Raw genomic sequence first — 25,269 nt, forward strand, 5'->3', positions numbered from 1 at the left:
TCTCATTCTTTTTTGTTTCCCCTGGCATACCGTTGGTTATCCCTTCAGAGCTATAGGGCAGCGGGATGCTGGTTCATTTGTCTGTTCACAAACACGAGTCTTAAGGATCAGGCTGGACCATCACAAAAGGCTGCAGAAAAGAGGCTGCTGCGTTGCAAACACGAGATGTACAGCCCCGGACATTCAGGAAAACGTCTACTATATGAATCTCACGTTCAGTGCAAAAAAACTCTGTCTGGTCTGCACGTGTAGAGGGATAGGGGTACCGAGAGGGTTGTGTGAGGGATATTTGCACCTTGGAGTCATCGCCGTGCCCAAGCGCACGGTGTGTGTGAGGGAGAGGCCGGCGGTACAGCCGACGGCAGGGCCGCCCTCGGCGGGGATGAGCGCGGCGCTTGCGCTCGGCTCTGCCGCCCCCCAGCGCCCGCCGCGCGGAACTGCGCCCGGCCGCCCGCGGGCTCGGCCTTGGCCCCATCTCCTCGGCGTTAGCCCGATCGATCTCCGCTCTCCCCTCGGCGTTAGCCCGATGGATCTCCGCTCTCCCCTCGGCGTTAGTCCGATCGATCTCCGCTCTCCCCTCGGCGTTAGCCCGATCCATCTCCGCTCTCCCCTCGGCGTTAGCCCGATGGATCTCCGCTCTCCCCTCGGCGTTAGCCCGATGGATCTCCGCTCTCCCCTCGGCGTTAGCCCGATCGATCTCCGCTCTCCCCTCGGCGTTAGCCCGATGGATCTCCGCTCTCCCCTCGGCCTTAGCCCGATGGATCTCCGCTCTCCCCTCGGCGTTAGCCCCATCTCCACTCTTCCCCTTGGTGACTCAAACCCTGCGTGCCTGTGGTGGAGCTTTTATTACTTTGCGGATGGCGAGAAAATGTTACAGCCGCCCGAGGCTGAAGGAAGCCCTGATTCCCCGGCAAAATCAAAACCCATGAGAGGGTGGCTTTGCTTGCTTGTACAGCCTGGAAGTTCACACACGGCCTGTCCTCAGAGACATTTTCCCAGGTTTTCTGTACCAGATCTGCTCATTACCATCTCATATATATTTTTTCTTATTATTTTCTGGTTTTCCCCCTTTCTTTTTGTTTCTTTCAGGGTTGTATAAAACATTAAAAAACTCTTAAGGAGTGGCATACTCCTCATGTGAACTTCACACAGATCCGTTGAGGATTTTCACATGATCATGTGTTTGGGTGAATCCTGTTTCTTCAAATCTTTTGGCTGCGTAGAGGAGCACAGCATTACCTTACAGCCAACCTCAAATGAAGTCTGTGTTTTAACATCAGCCATTTTGAGTGTTTCAGTGCCGCCTGTTACAGACACAAAATACTTTGCCTGGGGACTGATGCATCACAGAATCACTGAATCATAGTATGTTAAGAGGTTGGAAAGAATCTTAAAGATCATCTAGTCCCAACCCTAACCCCCTCCCACTCCTGGCCAAGGGCAGGAACACCTCCCACTAGACAGTGTCTCATAACCCATGCAGTAAAGAATTTCTTCCACGGGTGAACTGGTGGTGTCAGGCTCCTCAAAGCGGGGCATCACAGAGGGCATTTCTTAAACAAACGGTTTATTTCGCAAAGCCGCTTGGTTTGCGTGACGCAGCACGCAGTTCCACACTGGGAACTGGCAGGGTCCATGGACAGGGCACCTCATGCCCAGGGCTGTGCAGCTGCAGGGACTCCATTGAAGGCTCAGTCCCGCCAGGCACTGCCTGACTTCAGCGGGCCCGCTGGGCGCGTGTGGGAGGGTGATGGCGCACATCTCTCGCCACTCCTCGTCCTGCAGCGACTTCAAGCATGACAGGGCCCGACGCCAGAACACAAAATGGCGGCTGCCAGGGCCCAAAATGGCCGCCGCGCAGCCTCCCTCGTGACCCAGCCGGGCCGGGCCCCGGGCGCGGCGCTGTGCGCGGCGGGCCCGAGCTCGCGCTCCCTGCAGGCCGGCCCGGTCACGTGATGCGGCGGCCGAGCCAATCGGCGCGCGCCGTGGCCGTGCGTGCAGCGCGCGCGTCCCGCCTCGCCTCGTTGTGGTGGAGGGCGCCATTGGGAGCCGCCGGGGCCGCCACTGCCTTCCCGCCAGCAGCGCCCGCCGCCGCCGCCATGGACTACGGGGAAGGTGAGGGCGCTCCCCCGCTGCAAGGGCAGGGCCCGGCCGCCGCCACCGCTGCCGCCGTGGGGCCCGGCTGTGACTCAAAATGGCAGCGGCCGCTTTGTTACGCGCAGGACGGAGCCCCCCTCACCCACGTCCTCGTCCTCCGAGCCTGCCGCCACTGCCGGGCCGGGGGAGCTGCGGCGGCGGCCGGCGGCGGGAGGGCTGCGCGGGAGGAGGGCCCTCCCCGGGGGTGGCGCGGGCGGGCGGGCGGGAGCGCGGGCGGGGGCGGCGCTCCGCGGGGCGAGGCGCCCTGGGGCGCGGGGGAGCGGGGGGCGAGGGGGCGGTGGCGGGCGGGGGGCGCGGGCAGAGCCGGGGGGAGCTCGGGGCGAGCTCTTTGAGGGGGTCGTGTCAGGAGCCTGGAGATCCGACAGGAGAGAGAGCCGCCTCTTGTTGCGGCTCCCTGTCTCTCCCCTCCAGCTCTTGCTAAGCACTAAGTCATTCTCACTGACCCATCCTCTCCAGCTGAAGACAGAGATTGGAGATTCCCAGATACCCCCATGCATTGTGGTGTGAACATGCCCAGTGGGTCAGTCTCAGGTATGAGCTATAAATACGTCTAACCTGTAAAAAGAGTTGGGGCTGAACAGTCAGTGTTAACAAAAACGAAAAAGGAAACGGGTTTTTAAAAGTGCGTAACATGGTTTGAGTGCTCATGATGTTTTCTGGAGGAGTGGTAACTGTCTGGGAGTGAGACTTGATTTTCATCTTGGGCATGTCAACGTGAACTGTACGTTCCAAATGAAAAACTGTGAGAAAAAAGAGTGGGGATGGGGGGATGGGGTAGAAATACAGCCTTTTCTTAAGATTATGCTTTTTTTTACATAAACCATATATTCTTGATTATGCTTTTTTTTACATAAACCATATATTCTTAAAGAGTACTATTTCTGTTAAAAGATATTTTCATTTTTTATAAAAAACAGAACCTGTAACTGCTTGGGTTTTACTTACTTTTTCCCCTCTGAAGTTTACTTTAACTAACAGTTTAGAAAGGAGTATAGGAAACAATATAAAGCCAAGCGTAAAAGTTACCTTTTTTTTTTTTTTTTTTGCACTGTCAAAAGTACTATGTAGATAAAACAAAAAGGAATGCACATACTTTGGTAGGATGATCAAGGTTATGAGTTTAGAAAAGACTCCAGAAATGTTTTGACATCTGTTGCCAGCATGCAAGCAAGTGTTAAAAGGATCTTAATATAAAAGCTTTACTGATACTGTATCCAAGCTGCGTTTACAGATCCTGTCAAATAACTGCTTGTTGTTGGATGTCTTGGCACTCTTGCTGGCTGTTATATGGAAATACCACGTTGTATTACAGATGCATCTTTGATTGCAATATAATTTTGTGACACATTTCTTGAGTCTTAGTTTTTTTCCCCCCAATTATATTATTTTGTGTTTTATCTTTCTGCATAGTAAAATACATAAATAGTAAATAAATAAATATATTGCCCTGTGTTTTCATCTTCTGTACTGAGTCCTAATTAAATGTCCACTTGATTTTTAGAATGAGAAGTTATTTTTAACTGCCAGTCTAAGTATCTTATTGGAATATTCACTATAACTCTTAACCAGAACTTGCTTTTCTGAGATCTGATGACACAAATATTAAACTGAATCCAGGCTCATTGTAGGGGAAGTAATTAATCAAATATGTATTGTACAATTAGAGTGTTCCTTTCATTTGTCTCTGTAATAATAGTTTTCATAGCGTTAATTAAACTTTCTGTTATTTGTAATTATTACAAAATTTTAATAATGATGTATGCAGCTTGAAACTTTTACTGTGACTGTTTATACATTGTATGTACATGAGCAAGGCATGCATAAAAATTGTTTTACCCAGATTCTGAACGGGAGACTGAAGGCTGTTTTGTGAGGTTCAGAAGACAGGCAACAGAGGGTGGATGTTGAGAATTCTCATCTTTGATAGTTTTCATTTGAGCTTTTGGCAAGGTTCTTCCTGTTGGAGACTTTCAGCCAGTGGGAAGCACTTTCAGTTGTGTGTCTGACTCCCGTGATTGCACCATTGTCCCTTCTTGACGGCTCAGTTTGAGCCCAGAGTTGATATGCTCTTTGGAATAAATTGTTAGTATGGTTAGCAGAAATATTAATGTTAATATTTTAGTTACTGCAACTAATGTCCTTTTAATCTGGAAGTGAAAGTGGCCTAATGACAAGGTTGTGATCTGAACAACCTAGGCATGGTTTTATAAAAATATAATGTGCCTGGAAAAAATACTGCTTCCCATTGCATAACGGACCCTTAAGCTTCTGGTAATCAAAATTTAGCTTTTTTAATTTATAATTTATTTTGCAAGATCTTTCTCATTTCCCATTTTATGAAGCCTTTTTATCTGCTTCACATCGAGCACACTGCTTAAAATAATTTCTTGTCTTTATGCTGTGAATATGATTTCAATGTTCTCTGCTCTAATGCTTTTTCTTTTAAATGGAGTTCTTTGTGCCAAGAGATTCTGAGTCTTGCCTACTGTTTGTTTGCTTTATAGTTCTTTTCCTTTGGAAAATTTGCTTTTTCTTCACTGGCTATTAAGATTTATTTTGCAGCTATTTTAAACAATCTCTCTACCAAATATGACTTCTTTTTTTTTTTCTTTAATTAATCTGAAGAAATACATATACATTAACATTTTAATTTTTAAATTAAACTTATGTTTCAGTATCCCATTCTTTTTATTTTAGAGGCAACATATTATTTTCACCTTTTAAGTAGACCTTCTTCCCTCTTTTCAATACAAGTTCAATACAATCTAGAAATTAAAAACCGGACAGTTCTTTGCAAGTTCTTGTATTTCCATACTTAAGTTCAGTGGCTCATTCATCCACAGGGTATTTATGCAAAAAGCTGCATATGCCAAAACCTAATTTATTCTGTTAATAAAATCTTTGTTTCAGATGCTTTGATAATGCCTTCATCTCAGAGGATCTGTCTCTTCCTTTTTAAACTTTACGAGCAAATATGGACCACTGTTTTTTAATTTCTGTGATTTTCACAGATACACAGATATAATGTTTCTTCAAAGGTTTCTTTGATAAGCAGTTACTATTCAAACTTAAATGAACTACTATTTAGAATTTTTGGTTTGAGACACTGGAATACAATTCCTGCTGGTTTTTTTTTGTAGTGCTTAAATACATGTTCTCTCAGCATGTGAAACAATTTCAAATTTAGTCTGCACAGACAGGGAATTTCTCTATGTCTCTACTGGTGATGACAATGATTATTAATCATTTACTACATTAAAGTCCTTTCTATTTTCATGTATCTAAATGAATATTTACTGCTGTGTTGTATGTTTTCCCCTTTTTAGGATAAAGCTTGTCTGAAGAACATACTTTCAGAATAAATTTTAATACCTGAAGAAATACTATACTTGTTAAGTTGAATGCAGTTTTTTGGTCATGCTCTGGTCATGCATGAAGTATAAAATGTAGGAATGTTTGGTAAAGTTTGCAGCTGATGGTTGAACCGGGAGGGCAGTGGTTGGAATGATAGATTAACTGATCAGCAGTGTGGAACAGTTAATGAAATAGTTGGAAGGAGTTTATAAGATCACCTTTAGTAGATCAGGTCAAAAGTGTCTATCCTACCTCACCAATATCCTGCGTGTTACTCTGTGTTTGGAGACATGGAACAAGACGTACAAGTACTCTTTTTGTGTATTTATATGCCTTCACTGGTTTGCAGCTTGAGGACTTTCTCAGTCATAGTCTGTGTTACACATGTCTTGAATTTCTTGTCAGTTAATTTATCCAGTTTCTGTCTTAAATCATTGTTAATCATTAGTAACTTACTACTTGTAACTCAGTTCTGGGACTTGTATGTCTGTTCTATGACAAGTGACTTGGATCCTTCTTTAGCTTGTTACTTGTAAATCTCATTTGGTCCCTCCAGTTTCTTGCAGTAAATCATTCAGGTCATCATCCCTCTTCATGTCTTTGTACTTTTTGTATGCTGTGTTAACTTATTTTCAAATGTGAGTATATTATAATGTAGGTAAATGCCGGGCAGTGAGTCTGGAAAGGGATGAATAAATTGTTCAGTGTTAGGGAGGCGATGGTGGTGATGTCCTGAAGGCAAGGGTTTGAGGATTTAAGGGACTGGCATAGCTCTATAGCAAGACTGCTGATGTTATGTAACATGAACTAAGGAGTGTTGAGCAAGTGTGGATGAGTTACCCTGTGATTGTAAATCGTATCTTAGTGTTTGCTTTCATGCTAAAAATTCTAGACTAAAAATATTTTTCAAAATGATGCTTTTTAAGCCGGTTTTTTAAAGAGTTCTTTGCACATTAATGTTTTTTTTGTTTTTCCAATGCTGAACTGGTGGCATATGCATAACACTGGTCCTTAGTTCATGTGCTGTAGTAGAATTGCATTGCAGTGGCAGGGATCTTGACAGTATGTTGTGTTCTGCCTTTTTGGATGGTTGATTCAGTTCTCAATTCTTAACCTCACTGATTTTGTGACATCTTAGAGCCTGTAGAGAATAGGGAACAGGTGAAACTAAGGTGAATTATTAGGTGCTTTCAGGTCAGGTATGTCAGTTTTCAGAATGTCAGTGTCTTTTGATTAGTTGTCCTGTATTAAAAAACCTACAACCTGGATCTGAGGTTAGATGATCCTATGGTCAGTCTTAATTTCTGTGAAACTGAGGTTATTTTCTTGACTATCTTCTCTTTGCTGGTCTGCATCTTTATGTATACAGTCTTATGCTAGATTAAGTGGCAGATCATTCAGAAACACCAGAGAGAAACATTAGATGTTTTTATTAGAAGCCTCCTCCATTTCTTTTTGCAGTAACTCTTAGCAATTTAAGTTGGTGATAGGTGGTGCTACATAATCAGTATTTTGAAAATATTTTTTTGTGCTTTGGTTTTTGAATCTTTATTGTATGTTCAGAATATGAAAAGGTGACTTCTATGTTAAAAGTTTTTTTCTTTTCCCAGAAGCATGACCTCTGATTTTTTGTAAAGTACCTATGATCATTAGAATAAAAAATCAGCAGTAGGTCTTGATATGTTGGAGTCTCTGTTCAGGCATGCTAGAAATATCTATGTAAAAGTGTTAGTCATAATATCATTTGCAGAATTCTCATTGTTGATAGATAGAAGTAAATTACAATGACTTGGTTCTGACAAGACCTAGGTACAAATGGGATATAATTTATATATGTATTTTCAGCACTACAGTTATTTTCATTAAATGATAAGCACAGAGAGTTACTGTATTTCTTTTAATAGGACAACTTGTTATGACTTCAAGAGAGCTAATTGTCCTGAAAAAGTCAGTGGTTTACATGTGGAGATACTGAAATGTATAAAATACTCTCTCTTGTCAGAGTAAACAGCTACTTGGTTTTATTTTTATCCTTCCTGTGTTCATTGTGTATTCCTTCTCTGTGTTACTTTTTCTGTGAATCTTGACTTGCCAGGTTTTCTTGGTATTACCCAAACCTTGTTGTTGGTTGGTGCTGGGAAGCATTTTTGGTCTCCAGAATGCCAGTGAAGTGCAGATTGTGTACATTGCAGGAAGACAGTGGATCATACTCTTTATGCAGATCTGCAGCTTTGTTTTAGTGCTTTGAACTTGAGTGATTATTTGCCCAGAATTTTTACGTAGACCTTCCGGTGATGAGGAGGAAGTCGGTTCTTTTGCCAGAATTCATTACAAGATGCTGAGATGTTATGAAGTGACATCAGTTCGACCATGAAATACCGGCACCTTAACGCAGTTAGTGACCTGCAGCTCAGTGCTGATTTGGGTGGATTTTTGTTCGTGCTAGAGGGCAGAAAATTCTTTTGTTTGACTGTAGCCTATATACAGAGCCTGCACTGCAGCATGACAGCTTGTAACCTTGACCTAGGGTCTCTCAATGTGAGTGAAGGTTTCTTGGGGCATTGTATAGAGAGAGCTCTTTGTATTCTTAAAGGGTTGGAAGTGGTATTAATTCTCTACAACTTCAGACATATTCTACATCAGGTATCTTCATTTAATTTTCTTAATTTATGATGATTCCAGCTGATGGAAATTAAGAATTTAAACTAGATTACTTAATGGGAATTCTCACTTGCTTTCTTTATAAACATTTTTCTGCTCTTTTTTTAGACATGGACCGGGATTATGGGCATGGAGGCTATGGTGGCCCACGATCCATGGACTCTTACCTTAACCAATCCTATGGGATGGAGAGTCATGGAGGTGGAGGCGGAGGAGGTGGTGGTGGTGGTAACAGGTAAAATAATCCTTCAGTTGTCCCAAGAATCTATCAAATCCAATTTAAGTTTAAATCATTCTTCTAACTTAAGTGTTCCTGAGGCATGTTGTTACGATTTTGTATGAGCACTTTTATTCTGAGTCTTCATGTTTGATAAATACTGGCAAATACTAAACTGTAAGTGCTAGATTCTTGTAATAATCAGCATTTTTGTGGAAAAGTTTTGACAGCGGAACAGTGCGTCTGAATGAAAATAGCAAAAGTTTTGTTTTTTCAGTATTGCCCAGCAATTTCTAGTTGATTGGCCTGACACACCATTTCTGACATAGCAGACTAGAACTAATTGGTTTAGTGTCTTAGACTGAATCTATCAACATTCCGTTTTCAAGGAACATTTAGGGTATGTGTTCTTTGGTTTAAATGTGCAGTGGTCGAGTGATCTTGGTATTGAATCTGAAAGTCATGTCCAGATTATTTCATTGGAAGGTACTGATTACACTTGAAACTGTGTGCATGTTCTGGGCTGCTTTGTAAGATGGAATAATCTAAAACTAAAAATTCTGATGCAGTGGTCTGAAAGTTGTGTATTTAATACTAGGGTACTATTTGCTCTTTCAGATGAAAACAATAGGGAGCAGCTGATTTGATTTAGGTCTTAAAATTGCATTCAAAGAAGCATGCATTTCAGAGTAGTGACTCTGTCTTGGAGGAGATAAAATGTGAAGAAAACTTAGATAATCTGATGGTTTTCTTGTGTGCATCCTTGAATTTTGTCTGGCTGTTGCCATATTACCGTGTGGTTCCTGTCTGTAGTCACTGTGGTGCCACTGGGGAAGGACAATACTAAAGAGGGAGGCTGAAGAAGTGTTGTGTCTTGCTGCTCGGTTCTATTAAGCATTTTAGTTAAGTATAACTTGTTTAATAATGAACGTTGGTATTGATTTACAAGTCTGAGCAGAGATTCAGGAATGAGCCGTACCTACCATATAGTAATCTGCATATGATGGAGGTTGAATGACTATTTGAACACCAAAATGTCGCTTGCTGTGTAACCTAATGTTATGCATGGACTTTTTCAAGTGTCATTTTCTGTGTATCTTTGAGTCTTCTGACATGAACAGATTTTAAAATGAAGGCATTCAGTTTACTGTAGTGCAGTTAGTAAGTTGAGTCTCTTGTAGGTTGTATTGTATCAGTTAAGGGATTGTCTTTCCCAGCTGCTTAATCACCCTGTTATAACCCTGCAGGGACACTAATGTGTTTCCCTTCCAGGCAGTTGCAGATACTGATTTCTAGCCTGACTCTGCCCATGTCCTAGGCAAAGCAAAGTCTTGATAAATAGTTGAAGATTGTAGCTCCTTGTTGCTTTACTCTGAAATTCCAAAGACTTTTTTTTGTCCACTGTGCATGCGTTGGGGAGACTTGCAGAATCTTGAGTTGCTAGACCTAATGGTCTGCAAGTGAAAGCTGGATACACTGAAGTCCGTGAACTTTTTTTGATTGTGAGACTGAATTTTACAAGGAAAAAAAATTCCAGAAAGAACAAGTGTGAACAGAAGAGCATATGTATTTTTCCTTTAAATTGAGAACTGTAGGTACTTGGAACTCACAACTGTACCACTAAAAAAGCCAAATTTTTTTCTTTTTTTCTCAGTTCAGAACTAAGCTGCCTTTTAACTGCTGTTTAACTGTTAGACTGTGAGGGTATGATTTTGAAGAAAGGGGAGTTTGACTAGGTTTTGAATGTCTGCAGGTGATTATTTTTGTGAGACTAGGGCTGGGCTCCAATAATGTTTTAGTAAATAAATGTTGCTGAAAATTTAAGTAAACAAAGTTCAGGTATACTGAACTTTAGAATTGTTTGTAGCAAAAATGGCTCAGATAGCTTTCTGTCTGGTCATAGTGTGAATTGCCCAGCCCTAATCAAGATTAAACAATAACACAACTGTACAGATCAGTATAGTAATAAATTGATTTTAGTTGATAAATGTCAACTGATAACTTGTCTTTTGAAATGTATAACATTAGTAAGCTTACTTTTTTTTCTCCTCACTGTGCAACTTTTCCAGGTTTGGACCTTATGAGTCTTACGACTCCGGGTCTTCTCTGGGTGGGCGAGATCTGTACAGATCTGGCTATGGTTATAATGAACCCGAACAAAGCCGCTTCGGAGGTAGTTATGGTGGTCGATTTGACAACTCCTACCGGAATAGCCTTGACTCTTTCGGAGGTAGAAACCAGGGCGGGTCTAGCTGGGAAGCACCTTACTCCCGTTCAAAATTGAGGCCTGGGTTTATGGAGGACAGAGGAAGAGAGAGTTACTCTTCCTACAGCAGTTTTTCTTCACCCCATATGAAGCCTGCACCTGTAGGCTCTCGGGGGAGAGGAACGCCTGCTTATCCTGAAAGTGGATTTGGAAGCAGAAACTATGATGCTTTTGGAGGACCATCAACAGGCAGAGGCCGAGGCCGAGGAGTAAGTACAGAATCTTTTCAGATTCTTTTCACTAGACTCTTTTAAACCCTTTCAAGACCACTGCTTTAAAATGAATGCACTGTTCAGTACAGTGTGGGGGTTTTGTCCAAGCAAACAATCATGGTTGGCAATATTGTTTATCCCTTTGAAGCTGTCTTCAAGTAGAACCCAGTCCCTCTTTCTGCTGAAAGTAATGAGTAATAGACTAGTTGATAAGGTTTGTTAAATCTCTCCTTTTGTTTGAAAGGTGAAGATAAAAGTAGTAGGTTTGGTCTAAAAGGGATTAAAAGGACTTCCATTTTTCCTTGTAAACACTAGCATCTCTGCTGCTGGTGGGGAAATTTATGAATATTGTGAAAGTTGAATTCAAAGACTTCTGAAGTTTTGAGTAGGTTAAAGGTGCAATGTATAAGCAAAAAATAAAACCCAGGTTGTGAACGCTAGATCAGTTTTTGGTTCATGTAAAGGGAAAAGTTGAGCTGATTCTTTAATATGTTGAGTACATGTTTTATCAAACATCAAGTCTTCTTTTAAACTTAATTCTTACTCTGACTTGTTTACTAGAAGGGTGGTGGAGAGGAAATGGCAAAGGTGAGTGGTTAGCAGCTACAGTGATTCTTTCTTAGAATTAAAGCATGGTTAAAGGGGCATCATCAACTTGAAATCCGGTCCTTCCACAGAACTGAAATTAATTTCCACACAGTGTGCCTAGTCCTCTTACATGTATTTGTTTTGAAGACTTAAGGTCTAAGTGCCTCTCAGTGGGTTCCTTTCCAGTATGGGATGTAAAAAGTATATGTCCGAGAAACAGCATTATTAACTATGCAAAATAGTGGATTAGTTTGAGGAAGTAATGCTTGATGTTAAATGAGCTAGGGGGGAAAAAAACACAGCAGAAGAGAATAAATAAAAAACCCCAAACCTGACAGAGATACTAACTTTAGGTTGATGGTGTCCCTTTGTCTTGGTTTTATAATCACAATTTTGATTATTTTTTTTAAGCACGAAATACTCAGCGAACACCTTTCTGCCTGTACCTCTAGGTGTAACTTACCTTTTAAAATTTCTGAGCGTGCTATATTTCTTTGGGCAGTGATTCTTTAAGTTTAAACTATGCAGCTTGAAGTGTAGAGGCAAATTATTTTTAAATGGGTCTTTTATATGCTTAACATGCGTGGTGGTTTTGTTCCAGAAAGTCTACTTTGCACCATTCTTGAGTATTGTAGTTGCCATATTCAACTTTTAGCTCAGATTTGCACATGGCTGTTAGCTAGCATGTAGCATGGTATGAGAAAAAGATTCTAATCTTCATTTCTCTGCTTGTGAAGCTGAAAATGTTACATTCTTAAGCCTTTATGCTGTTCTTTCAGAACTCATTTAGATCTGAAAGCTTTGTGCAGAGTTACAATTGAGTTTTTTTAATTTGCTTTTGGAATTTATTCTTTTAGTCTTTTATGTAATGAAGGAGAATGTAAAGGCTAGACTACTTACCGTATGTAAAATGCATTGCACCTTTAATAGGTAGATCGACTACTTAAAAAAAGCTGAATTTGAAATTATCAAGTGCGTACTTCATGTCAAATTTGTCTGATATAAATGTACGTGCTAGATGGTCTATAGCTAGCTCCGCTAAATAAATTAACATGGAGGTCTTGTGCATGGACTTCTGATTCTGGAAAGTGCCTGTTTTGGTGCATTCTGTCATTTAAAATCTGCTTTTAAGAAGTCATACTTTTCTTAAGGGTTTTGAAGTTATTTTTATGTTCGTTTGACAGTGTAATATTAATTCTCTTCTCATGGAAAGAGATATATTTCTGCTTATCCAAGTCACTCATCCAGTCTGTGGGCTCTCTTCTACCCTTTATTAATCAACCAATTGAGTTAATATTAAGAAGTATGTTAGCACTTCTGAAAATATTCCAGCTACCTAAATTCCCCTCTTCAGATTACTTGTTTATAGTCTTCAGAGAGGTAACTTTCATATACAAGTATCCCCAAATGACTTATGTTTTGATCAACATGACTTACATGACTACATAATTTTAGAAATAGTGGAAAGGTTTAGTCTTTCAATGAAATTTTCATTCCTATTGCTGCATTGTTTTTATATCACTCTCCAGGCCCAACTTAAAAATTCTGATTTTACTGAATTGAGTGGAAAGATAGATAAAAGAAAGAATGGGCTTCCTTCAATCAATCAGTGTTAAACACTGGGCAACCTTCTTTACTCAGTTTTCAAATCACTACTATATAATTTTGTGTAAGATGCAAAGTAAGGAAGTTTTTTTTTAAAGCTTCTTTTTTTTTTTTTCCCTTAGTGTTGGAACTGAGTTGTTAAACTCTTTTTTGTTTTCCCAGAGGCAGATGGAATTAATTATCTAGAGAATCTGAAGAGAGGAGCCAAGATGTTAGGCTGAGATATGACAGATATGTTCATTGCCTGGACAATGGTTCTGAATAAGCAGAAACACAGTTTATGAATAAGTATTAGTTCTACTGGACAAACACAAAGACATTGCACAAATGAACAGACCAGGAGCTTAAGTTTCCTCCTGGATTTTGCTCTAGAACATAGATTTTAGTTAAGGTCACAGTCATACTGGACCAAGTAGTTGTTTTATTGACATTGCTTTCATATACTAATGCCTTCCTCTTGATTTCACTAATTTTCAGCATATGGGAGACTTTGGCGGAATGCACAGACCTGGAATTGTCGTTGACTATCATAACAAACCCAGTCCTGCAGCAGTTGCTGCAAGAGGAATAAAAAGAAAAATGATACCACAGCCATATAACAAACCTGGTGGGACATTTATCAAGAAACCCAAAATGACAAAGCCTATTTTGAAGCTGAGCCAGAAAAAATCACCTAGTAAGTAGCAAGTGTCAAAGCTTTTAAGTTAAAATTACTGATTTTTTTATTCATTAGTAATTACTTAGTTTTACTATTCAGAAAGAGGGCTGCATATGCTGTTTTGTAATTCTACATTTTCTACCTTTCAAATAGTTCACGGTGGATTTTAGGAATTTGCATGTCTAACTTTTCTACTGCAAAGATAATTTGCTAAATGATACTGATTATTTTGGTGTGTTCAGACATGTACTATTGAAGAATATCTCCTTGAGACTTCATGATGATGCTTCCTGGAGGCAAATTTACGCCACTAAAAATAATGTCAGAGCTCAGGTTGTCTGAAGAGACAATGCCTGGCAAATACCAAAACGTGCTCTTGCATGAGACTGGGCCCTGCTGTCCAAATTCCTTGGATATAAAAAGTAATGCATCAGCTGTGATGCAGTTAAAATAAAGATATAAGGCGTGGGTGAAGAGGAGAGGGAAAAGGAAGGAAATTGCAAAAATGGCGAAAACTGTTACATAATGATTTATGAGAGGCAGAAAGAAATTACTCCGACTTGTAAATTAAATGCTCTAATGACAAGAAGAACTGTAAATGAGATAGATTGAACTAAATCCAAACTGCAAATTGTATTAGTGATGCTTGGTTTCTTTAAATTCCATAAAGTTATTCTACAACTCTAATACTAAATTTTTATATTGCAGTCAAACTTGGAGAAAAAAGTCACTAGTGAGGTTTGAATTAAGTACTTGCTTTGAAGGAATGTAAACTTGAATATTATGTATTGTGAACAGAAATCCAATGCTAGAATGCAGCCTGTCCTGTGGCTCTGAGATTAGGGGAAAGAAAATGTTGAGTAGTTTAACACAGTTTCTGAAAATTGAACTGAAAGACCTAAGCAGTACCATGTAGTTGAAAACTAAAAAGTGGGTAACAACTAAGAGAAACTTCGATGCATTTGGTATCTGTTGTATTAATGAAAATATATCTCAGAATTGTTTTGTGCTTTCAACCTTGAAATGCTTGTTTTGGATTTAGATATATGTGATTGCTTCTAAAAGTGTTTAGTTTGTAATTCTGAGGTAACTGATTTTACCTTAGAATTATTTACCTTAACAGTATTACTACACTATGATAAATTGTAAATGTAGACAATCTTCCCTGCATAACAAGCTGACTTTTTTCCTAAATATCTTATTGTCTTAAAATGACTTGTCAGTGACAGCATTTTTACATTGTTTCTCATTTTCTGTTAATAGACATGAAGACATCTTACCAGGATTCTACTGTAGAGGTAAAGATTCCCAGAACTGGAAAATGTTTTGTTTCTTGAGAAGTTCACATAGTATACCTGAAGACACATAATTCTTAAGCTAGAGTTACCAAAGTGAACATTAAACTAGATAAGTTTTTCTGAACATGATCTTGTTTTTATTTTCACTTTATCTAAAACAATCTTATTTTGGTGGCAGTTGATTTTGAGTGAAAGATGTAGCTTGTGCAGATAGCCTGGAAAGTGAATTTTAAGGCGTATTTGTAGACCCTACCTGTTCATGTAATGCACAAGAGAGCTCTCATATGAGCACTTCTCCTGTTGCCACAGGCAGACAGCTTGAGCTCATGCAGCTATGACCTACTTGGGTGGGTACAAAGGAGATCACTAAACAGAAGTGAGGAGAAATGGCTAAGACATAAGACACATCAAAGAGAGAGGGTAAATAAAAAAGGGTCAGTGTTAAAAGGTGTTCTCTGATAGGGTGGGAAGATTAGTCCCTTCAGACAGATCAGTTGCAACAGTGTGAGAGCGTTACTAGTAAGCTAAGCAAATGTGTGTGTATATATAAATAAATATATATATATATGTATCCTGATTTAATGTTGCAAGAATGGAATGGCATTTCCCTTCTGTTTGAGTGAGGGTATTAACACCTTCTCAGCTAAGTAAAAGTCTGGATTGGAAGTCAAAATGTTTATATAGAAAACAATTTTGATTATGAAAATAATTCAGTAAGGCATTATGGAGAAATGCAGAGCTAGAAGTGTTTGTACATGGAATTCCACAAGATAATTCACTTTCACTGTCATATTTAAAAAATAGCAAGTAACAGATCAGTAGAAATAATGTAAATTACGCTTCCTTTCTGGATGTAGAATGGCATTTTTAATTTATGGATTTGACTTTATTAGGAAATTGAAGTCGACACAAGTGGTGCAGTTGTTATATATGAAGACTTTACAAGAGATGCTTATGATCTTGGATATCAGACTTTTGGAGGTGAGTCAATTTGCTTTGTCAGGTAGGTATTGTAGGTATTCTATTTGTGAGACTTCGAGAGAATACATTTTGGAAGCCTGTATTTATGAACTCTAGTAGTTATTTTGTAGTAGGGCTGCCTGGTTTTTGCTTTAAGAGGCCAAAATTTTAGGCTGTGGAAATACAGTTGTTTGTAACATCCATCCATTACTTGATTGTTTTTTTCATGCTTATTGTGTCTCTACTCTTTGATCATTCCAATATGTAGTTGTGAGGGGTTTTTTTGTTTGGTTGGTTGGTTGGTGGTTTTTTTTTTTTGTTTTTTTTTTAAATTTTTGTGCAAAAAAATTCTGGTCTTCTATACCTGCTACCATTCCGTTGCTTGAATGTTGTTCATCCCACTGGTTCCTCACCCATATCCTATTATTTATCCCACTAGCTGATCAACCTCACCCTTAAACCATAGGTGAGTCACTTTTAATGAAGTGGATTCAGTTACCTTGGAGAGCTACTGTCAGGAATGCAGGGTCTGTTTCATATACAGTCTTAATGAAACAGGTTTATTTTTAGTTTTCATAAAATCAGTTCAAGTGTGTATTAGCTGTAGTGATTCCAGACACATAGAAAAAGAAATCCAGTGGTAAGGCTGAAATTACTTTTAGTCCCGCTTTCCTTGTATTCTGCCCTATTTTCATATGGCATAGTCTCATTTGATGGCAGGATGGGCTGGAAATTTGCAGGCAAATAAGTGTTTCTTTTCTTGAAGTAATAGTAAATATTTTGAGTTTATTTTTAAGTTGTGTGAGTTTATTTTTTTTTTAAAGTTTGCATAAGTACACTGAATGAAAGAGGGAGTTTTGAATTTATATATAGATTCAGGTCTCCATTCCCCAGCTTATCACAGGAGAGGCACTTCAATTTATGAGCTTGAGGGTCAAAATAGAGGCCATTTCATGCCACAGAATATCATACCAGTTAGTTTTTACAGCGGTAAAACAAGTGATCCTTTGAATATTTCCAGGGTTAGTGGTAATGCACTAGATGAAATTTAAGTCCTGAGATCAGTATGGGAATTGCCTCGGTGGGTTAGTAGGTGGTTTTTTGTTTTCAGTTTGAATTTTTTTAAAAATAGTCTCATGGACAGAGGTTTTTCTCCTCTCTGGATCACAGTAAATTTTACAATTCTTTGCTACAAAATGATAAACCTTGGGATAATCAGGAGCTGTTAGTCACGAAGATGTTCTCGATCCGCAGGGTGTTTTGCAGTCTTGGTCTTTGTGCATGGTGCTATTTTATGTTCCATTCTGTTGCTGTTTGGATGGAGATAGATTTCTTGGAGGCTGACTTCTCTTCTAAGGTTGAACTGTAAAAGAAAACAAAGTGATCCTCTTTTTTTCTGGTCTGAAACTACCCACTGAATAATATTCTAGTTGTTTCCCTTGGTCCATAGACTATGAAAGCAGACATAGGAAAGACAAACATAAGTGTACTTATGCAAAATGTTAGTGTCCTTGGAAGTCTTAAATGTAGAATCAAATGATATTCATTTACTCATTGGTACTTTTACTTGTATACCAGGTGGTAACTTAATCAAGATCTTCTCTGAAGATCTGCTTGGGTACTTTGTTGTGTGGTGAATCTGTCTGTCCTTGTCTCTCCCTCCCCCACCCCCATTAACTGGTTTATTTCTTTGGCTGAAAATCTTTGGAATTTTTTTCTGTGAAATCTAGTGGGTAAAAATAATGAAGTTGTTGAATTTCAGTTTGAGTACCATACCTTGAAGCAACACTGTCTTGTCTCATTTATGAGAATCTTTGCTTTCACTTTTGGGACCTGCCATCTCAGTAGAAGAGATGCCCTTTAGATGGTTTCCTTATTTTGTAAGGGGACTGTAGCAAGGGACCCCTTTTTGTAGGGGTGTTCTAAAAACATGGGAGAATTTTAAAATTGTGCTTTTCTCTATGCATTTCCAGTTATGTGTTTCTGGTCACTTACTTAAAGAGGCCTTTTTAATAGCTAAGCACAACAGGGAAGGAGTTGCTTCAACTCAGAATTTTTTTTATGATTGTAAATTAGAGTGCAAAGTTGAAAGCAAGTGTTTAAATTGGTTGTCTCTAGAGGGGGAAAACATAGCAAAACTTTCAGAACATTTAAGAAAGCCGTGGAACCATGTTGTTGCAGGGACTTTCTCTGCATTTTGAAGTGTTTGTGGAGGAGACAGGTACTTCTGCTATTGTTTGTTTTGAATTTGGTTTTTAATCCTTCAATTATATGTTAAGATGGCAAAGGAGAAGCTAAAAGTGAGGAAGAAGAAAAGCGGCGGATTGAGGCCAGAAGAGAGAAGCAAAGGCGTAGAAGAGAAAAAAACAGCGAAAAATACGGTGATGGGTACAGGTTTGTGCTGTAACTTCTGTGTTACATACAGTGTTTTTCTTGCCCTTAATGCCTCTCTAAGAACACATGGTTTCTTCCTTTGGACTGATTTTAGGAAAACAAAATTACATTTGATTAATGTAGCACTTACCCTTTGTAATAGAAAAACTCTAGTTTTTTTTTTAATTTATTTTTCACTTCTTCAAGTAAATGCTAGGCTTTTTCAAAGAATGCTTTTCCTGTTCCCTTTCTGATTGGGTTTGTCAAGTGTCATCATTTTGAGGAGTTTTAATAGAATATTTAATGTATTTCTCTTGGTAGAATGGCATTTACTTGCTCATTTTGCAAGTTTCGAACGTTTGAAGAAAAAGAAATTGAATCACATCTGGAGAGTGCAGCTCACCAGGAGACGTTGGATCATATCCAGAAGCAAACAAAATTTGACAAAGTAGTGATGGAATTTCTTCATGTAAGACGGCTGTTTTTGATCTGTATAATACTTTTACATGAGAATATAGTTACAATTTACCATTTATTTCCAAAATGTACTTTATTTACCGTTAATCATTTTGTAGATGACTTTTGGTGCAGCACATACCTACTAAAAGTTCAAACAAATTAAGCAAATGAAAAATCTGTAAAGTACTGTTACTTTTACAGTTGAAAGTAGTGCCTTAAAAAGTAATAACAATTATTTACTGTTTATTATAAACTGTATTGAATTTTAAAAATCTGGGATAGTACTGGAATGCAGACAATTGTACATCATAGGTATTTACAATTTTTTCCCATTGTAGGAATGTATGGTGAATAAATTCAAGAAGACAGCAATGCGTAAGCAGCAGACAAGTAACCAAACGGAGAATTCCCAAGCTGCTGAAAAAGATATAATGGAAGGCGAGTAATTTGGAGCTCTCCTGGTCTTTTCTCCTTTCATTCTTCTTTGAATTTGATAAAATGCATAAAACCAGTTAGTTTTCACATCTTTTCTGGACCTGGTTAAGATTCCTTTCTTCATTTCTGATACCTTCTGTGGAATGGAAGCACAGCAGGAGATGCCAAACCTTGTTAGTTAGGTATCCAAGTGGCCTTGTCGGAAGGTGAGAACATTGTGTTAGGTGCCTGACAAACAATTCTGGAGGCTTTGCCACAATCTCATTCAGTATAAGGCATAAGGAGTGCTAAGAGGTGGATACAGTAGATTGAAAGAGAGTATAATAAAGCAATAAGGAGATCGTGGTCAAATACAATGGCAAGGATTTGGAAAAGTGTAAATATGAGAGTTGCTGTGGTTTGGAGGGACAGTGTAAAAAGGAAGAGTTGGAGCATTTTTTGCTTACCCAGGAGGCATCTCGGCCTGGAATTTTTTTCCCCTTGGTTGCCCTACAGACAGTTTTCTGGAGGAGTTCATGTGTCCTTGCCTTGCTGTGCCATATCCTCCCCTTCTTTGCTTGAGGGATTTCAGAATATGGGCTACAACCAGATGAGACATCTTTGACTGTCTTTATTTTAGGCTATAACTCTATTTCAGTATTACCTAATTTGAACTTAAATACTAAAAGCTACTTAAAAATGGATATAGGCAACATCTTAACAATCCCACAAATTCTTTATTACTTTCTTTAAGTACTGGAGGGCCTATTTTCCTTTTTGATGAGAATGTTCTGTTACCAAGCTAATATTTAAAATTGCAAGAGGAATTGGATTCATGTGCTTCTTCTTGATAGTGAGGGAGGGCAAGGAAGTAAATTAGTTTTTATAAAAGGTAAAGTAAGTGTAATGACTTCAGTCAAGCTTTGTTTGCTGTATCAAAGTGTGTATTTTTAAGGATATTGGTTATTGTTGCTTGAAAATAGCTGCATTTTTCTACCTTGCGTGGGTCTTGTGTAGTCTGTGAGGAGGTGAAGAGGCAGTATTGAAGTGCAAAACTTCCTCTTCCAATATTGCCCTCAGAGAGCCTAATTTTGATGCCTGAATTTAGGTGACTATTCCTCAGTGGTTAAACATGTTGACAACTGAGAGCTCTTAATTTTTGGGTAAGAAACAAACAAGCTTCTTTTCCAGTTGCCTAAAGTAACACTTTTTGTGTTAATGATTTATTGCGTCTTCTTTGGCAGGGGTTACGGCTGATGACCATATGATGAAAGTTGAGACTGTTCACTGCAGTGCTTGCAGTGTCTATGTTCCTGCATTGCACAGTTCTGTTCAGCAACACTTAAAATCTCCTGATCACACAAAAGGAAAACAAGTAAGATATGACATACTATTAAAAAATAAGTAGATGAAAAGTGTTACAGTCCTTGGTGCAAGTAATTTCTAAGTTCTTGTTGATATGACTTGTTCTGTAGAAAGCTGTAATGTCCTTATTGCACTTTGTAAGTTTAACACCTCAGGAAGTAGCCAGCACTTAAGCACCCCAGCTAATGAAATACTGGTGTACTTAATAGCTGCCAGTAGAAAATCATGACAGAGTTACTAGAAATCACTTCTTCTTTTGATGAGGATATGCTTTACAGAGTTTAAGTATTGGAAACATTTTGTTATTCAGATTGAAAAGCAAAAAATCTTTGGTGATTATCTTTTTAATTTGAAGACAGCTGAGAGCAGTTTAGAATTAGCAGGCATGTTGTATTTATCATTATAAATTGTAACAGGGACAAACTTTAGGACTGGTAGACGGGTTGAAAGAGTGTCATGAGTATGATAATAAGCAAGATTGGTAAAGTTATGGGTTTTTTTAATATGAGTTTCTGTGATTGTGGGATGTTGTAGAATGTTTTGAGTTGGAAGGGACCCTGAAAATGAGCAGGATCACCTTCAACAATATGTTAGACTGATGGAAAAGCCTGGATGTTGTCTGTAGATGAGAACAGATAGCTGGTTATAGTCCATTATGTAAGCAAGACACATCTTTTGATTAAGCTAAAGCAACGAGCTATAAACACTACTAAACCTAATTGGTTAGGTAGGTTTATGTAGTTTGGACTTACGTACTGAGAACAAGCAGTTCGTACTGTAGTATATTCATTATTTTATTTACAGAAACTGACCATGAATTCAAATTCATGTGATAGTTATTATAGGAACATGATAATTATTCACTGTCAAATTTGTTTCCTAGGCCTACAGAGAACAAATAAAAAGGGAGAGTGTTCTTACTGCCACCAGCATCTTGAATAATCCTATAGTCAAGGCACGATACGAGCTCTATGTGAAGGTAAGATGCAAATGGAAAGAAAATAATTGTTTGCCCTTTTCTCCATGTTGATAGAGTTTAACCTCAGTCCTCTCTTTTAGATAGCTCACAGATTGAATATACTTTTAATGTATTTTGCCATTCAAAAAGCATTCTCAGATAAATTGTTTTGCAACAAAAATTACTATCTTCAGATTCACCGGCTTTTGGTTGTCATTTAAAACTTGTATTTAGGCAATTTTAAATTGGATTCTCTAATAAAAAAAGCTTCAGGCATACATCAGCAGTGCCTTTAATTTGTAATGTTAACTGCAGAGCACAAACCACAAATTACTCCCATCTTTACATTTAGAAGCAAAAGCTCTAGCATGTGGGTTTGTGCTGAAGTATAGTGTGCACACTACTCAGCTACTTTTTATTCTCTACAATTTTTAGGGTTCATGACAAATACAAAATCTTATAACAATAGTTGATGGGATCAGAGCGTTTAAAAGACATGGAAGCCTGTGTTGTAGATATGTGGCCTGATAAACAAGTGAATTCATTTTAGCAAAGTGTAAAGTCTTTTCTGCTGGGCCACTTACTTTGCTAAGTGACCCTGTAATAGCTATTTCTGGATTACCTTTAACTGATTCATGATTCTGCCTGTACCATAAAAATAAGACTCTTTCAGACAAAACAATACTGTCTTCTGGAAATACAGCAAGGTATGAGCCAGTGGCCAAGTTAATTGTGATTTAAAATGTCAAATTAGCCTTGTCCTGAAAAATTATGTATGGATGGGTATGGGAATCAGTTTCAGACAACTGTTGTGTATGTGTTAAGGAAAGGCTGCAAATGGTAGCAGAGCCTGGAATACCTGCTGGTGTTTCCAGCCACCTCTTCCCAGTTCCTTAGGCGTGGTATGCGTAGTCCAATACAGCCCCCTAGCGGGAGGCTGGTAAAAGGGAGAATGGAAATTTGCCATTCATCAGTTCAAAAACAGAGGAGAGAAAAACTTGCAAGATTGTCTTCACAAGGAGACCACTGACGTTTTCACAATGACTAGCACTGCTATTTTCTGTGGTGGACTGAACTTAATACACTTTCACCAGGACCTGCTTAATAAGATGTATCTGGCTCCTGGTTATGCAAATCCCTTTCAACCTTATTCAAGTGTATAATTAACTGAGACTGAAGGAGTTCAGTTTTGTTATACAGCATGTGATGGAGCAGAGCACTCATGCATTCAGGACCTGCAGACTTCCAGGAGAGTGGGAAATCTTTGTTATAACATCGTCTCAATTCTGCTTTCTTTGGGTTAAATCTAAAAAGTATATGAACAGGGGAAGGCTGAGGTATGTCATGCTGAACAATTGTATGAAACGGAGAAAATATGAAACCATAATGTTAATGTGTTTAAAGTACTGAGAAAACGGATAATTTTTCTAGGTTGGCAATGGAATGAATTTCAGGCTAGTCAATGTAATAAATTCTAGATTTCATATTCATTTTTGAGGAGTGTGCCTTTTTTCATAGAAATATTCAGAGTGCATGAAGACTGTAAATAAGGAAAAGCAGAACAAAACTCTTCTGTTCCAATTTGGTTTTAATTGGGGAGAAAAGGGAAGCAGCTGTAGTTCTTAATTAAAACATGTTGAAACTTAAGCATGTAATTTTGATTACTGAATGTTGAAGTGAAATCTGTGTTTAGCATACTTGGCTTTTTCTCAGTGCCATTTCCACTTCCATTGAACGAGTTTATTGGGATCTCAGTTTCCCATGTGCATAAAGATGTGGTGTGCTAGTTTTAAATCCAACCTGTTTTGATTTTCTTGCAAAAAACCCACAACTAAAAAGCTGTATAAAATAATGTAGCATTTCTTAGTGGCTGCCCCTTTCATTCACTGAAATGAGGAGTACAACTTTATATTTGAAATAAATATCAAGGTATTTGTTTTCAATCTTCTACTTCAGGGTGAAAATCCTTTTGAAATTAATGATCAGGCTCAGGAGCAGCAAGCGGAGGAAGAAGACAAAGCTGATGAGCCAGCTGAGGGTGAGGAAGAGGAAGAAGAAGAGGAGGAAGAAACTGAAGAACAAACTGACTTCACTTTAGACCACACTGAAGATAACTAAGTGCAAGAAATGAAAATAAATTAGTGGGGACAAACCAGCTTTTTATTTCTGCTTTCAAGTGGTTCAGACTTTTTAATAGTCTCAAATGGATCTGAAGGTTCCCCACCATATGCATGCATTCCATTCCATGGAGAACTTGTTTATATAATTCCTCTGTGTTTCCGATTTTGTTTAAAATGAAATTAAGACTATTTTAGTTGAGCTTTTTATAGAAAACTGACTGTTAAAGCTGATCAAAACATTGTGTTGTATATTTTTTTAAGCATCCTATTTTTTTGGTGTGTGTACTGAAAGTTGGATATAATAACTTCTGGTCTAATCAGTTGAAAAGGAAGGCATGTCTGTGGGGTAAATATTTTAAAAGCTTTATGGTGTAAGCTTACAAATGTTTACCTCATAGTACAGGATGAGTAACTACAAAAATTGTGCTGTTGAGTGTGGCTGTTTGGGGGACTGCATTGCACTCTGTATAATAGAGTATGTGTTTATAATATGCCTTGTAGCTTTTTGTGATAAGATGTACCAGTTTGTAGCAATAAAATACGTAAGAAATATTACTGTTTTAAATGTCTGTAGTTTAAGTATTTCAAAAATTTTCCCATGCTGACTACTAAACTAGTTTCAAATTAAATCTTGATTGATACTATAATTGAAGTTTATAGTTGCATCTTAAGTGACTTATTTATTGCTGAATTTTTATGTAGTCAGACTCCACCTGCCAGGACTGCTAAGTACTTGGGCCCTCATAGTGTGTCTGGGGGAAGTGTGCTTTGTGTGTTCACATGTGGTGTACTCTTGTCTATCTTGGGAATTACAGGTACACCTGTGTTTTTTCTGTGGCTCCTGCTGATGTAGCTTTTGACTAATAAGAACTGAAAATGTCTGATTTGACTGGTTCTAAGTGCAGTGAAGTAACTTGCACCTTTTTTCCCCTAAATAAGGTAACTTGACACAGTAACCACTGTGGTGGTTACAGGGATTTTTTTTTCAAAATCTCATAATGTGATGTTGTACATTTCTTTTGGAGAGCCATTGTGATAACAAGTAGTCATTGCTGTGCTGTGTAGAGGTGGTAAATATTTATATATATAAATACTTAAAATCTTACCTGCAAACCAATATGCTTTTTCAGTGGTATATTTTTGAACTGGGGAAGGTGTGCAAGTGTTACGGAGGAATACTTGATTCAGATATTAGGCCATCTGAAATCCTAATAGCAGTCAACCGAAGAGCGCTGTGTAGTGCTTTGTGTAGCTTGAAGAGTGAAAAATATGACAAAGAGAGAGGAAACTGAGTTTGGTGTCTTGACCTCTTGTTTATGGCTTTACAATTTTTATTTTATATTTTAAAAATCAGTATGGTGTAAACTAGATTGTTGTACCTGTAAGTATCAGCTTGGAACCAGAAGTTTGCATGGGTTGGTTGAAAGATGTGTTAAGCTTGCAGCTGTTCTACATCTCTAAATACTCCTATTCTCCATGTTAAGGCTAGATTCAAGATTCAAATTTGCATTGCTTTTAAGGTATAATCTCCCCTTCTGCCTTAAAAGCTGGTCATTCAGCTATTTCTGTTCTATTTGAAGGTCTCTTGCCTTACAAGGGAAAGA

General features: G+C 38.5%; 1 protein-coding gene across 2 annotated transcripts; it reads left to right on the plus strand.

The window, feature by feature from the left end:
* The first annotated feature begins 1,981 nt into the window (after positions 1-1,981).
* On the plus strand, positions 1,982-24,217 carry ZNF326 (zinc finger protein 326). Of its 2 annotated transcripts, XM_002194830.7 has the most exons (13): positions 1,982-2,115; positions 2,614-2,688; positions 8,281-8,407; positions 10,459-10,864; positions 13,538-13,736; positions 14,982-15,016; positions 15,910-15,997; positions 18,256-18,370; positions 18,671-18,818; positions 19,147-19,246; positions 20,467-20,597; positions 21,471-21,566; positions 23,502-24,217. In XM_002194830.7, exons 1-13 carry the CDS (start codon positions 2,100-2,102, stop codon positions 23,661-23,663), a joined length of 1,698 nt encoding a protein of 565 aa, XP_002194866.2. In that variant the 5' UTR covers positions 1,982-2,099; the 3' UTR covers positions 23,664-24,217. The 2 variants fall into 2 exon arrangements, with proteins under 2 accessions (XP_002194866.2, XP_030134995.1); XM_030279135.4 differs by lacking the exon at positions 2,614-2,688.
* Positions 24,218-25,269: the final 1,052 nt, after the last annotated feature.

The sequence above is a fragment of the Taeniopygia guttata genome, chromosome 8 (genome assembly GCF_048771995.1).
Source record: "Taeniopygia guttata chromosome 8, bTaeGut7.mat, whole genome shotgun sequence".
Taxonomy (NCBI): domain Eukaryota; kingdom Metazoa; phylum Chordata; class Aves; order Passeriformes; family Estrildidae; genus Taeniopygia; species Taeniopygia guttata.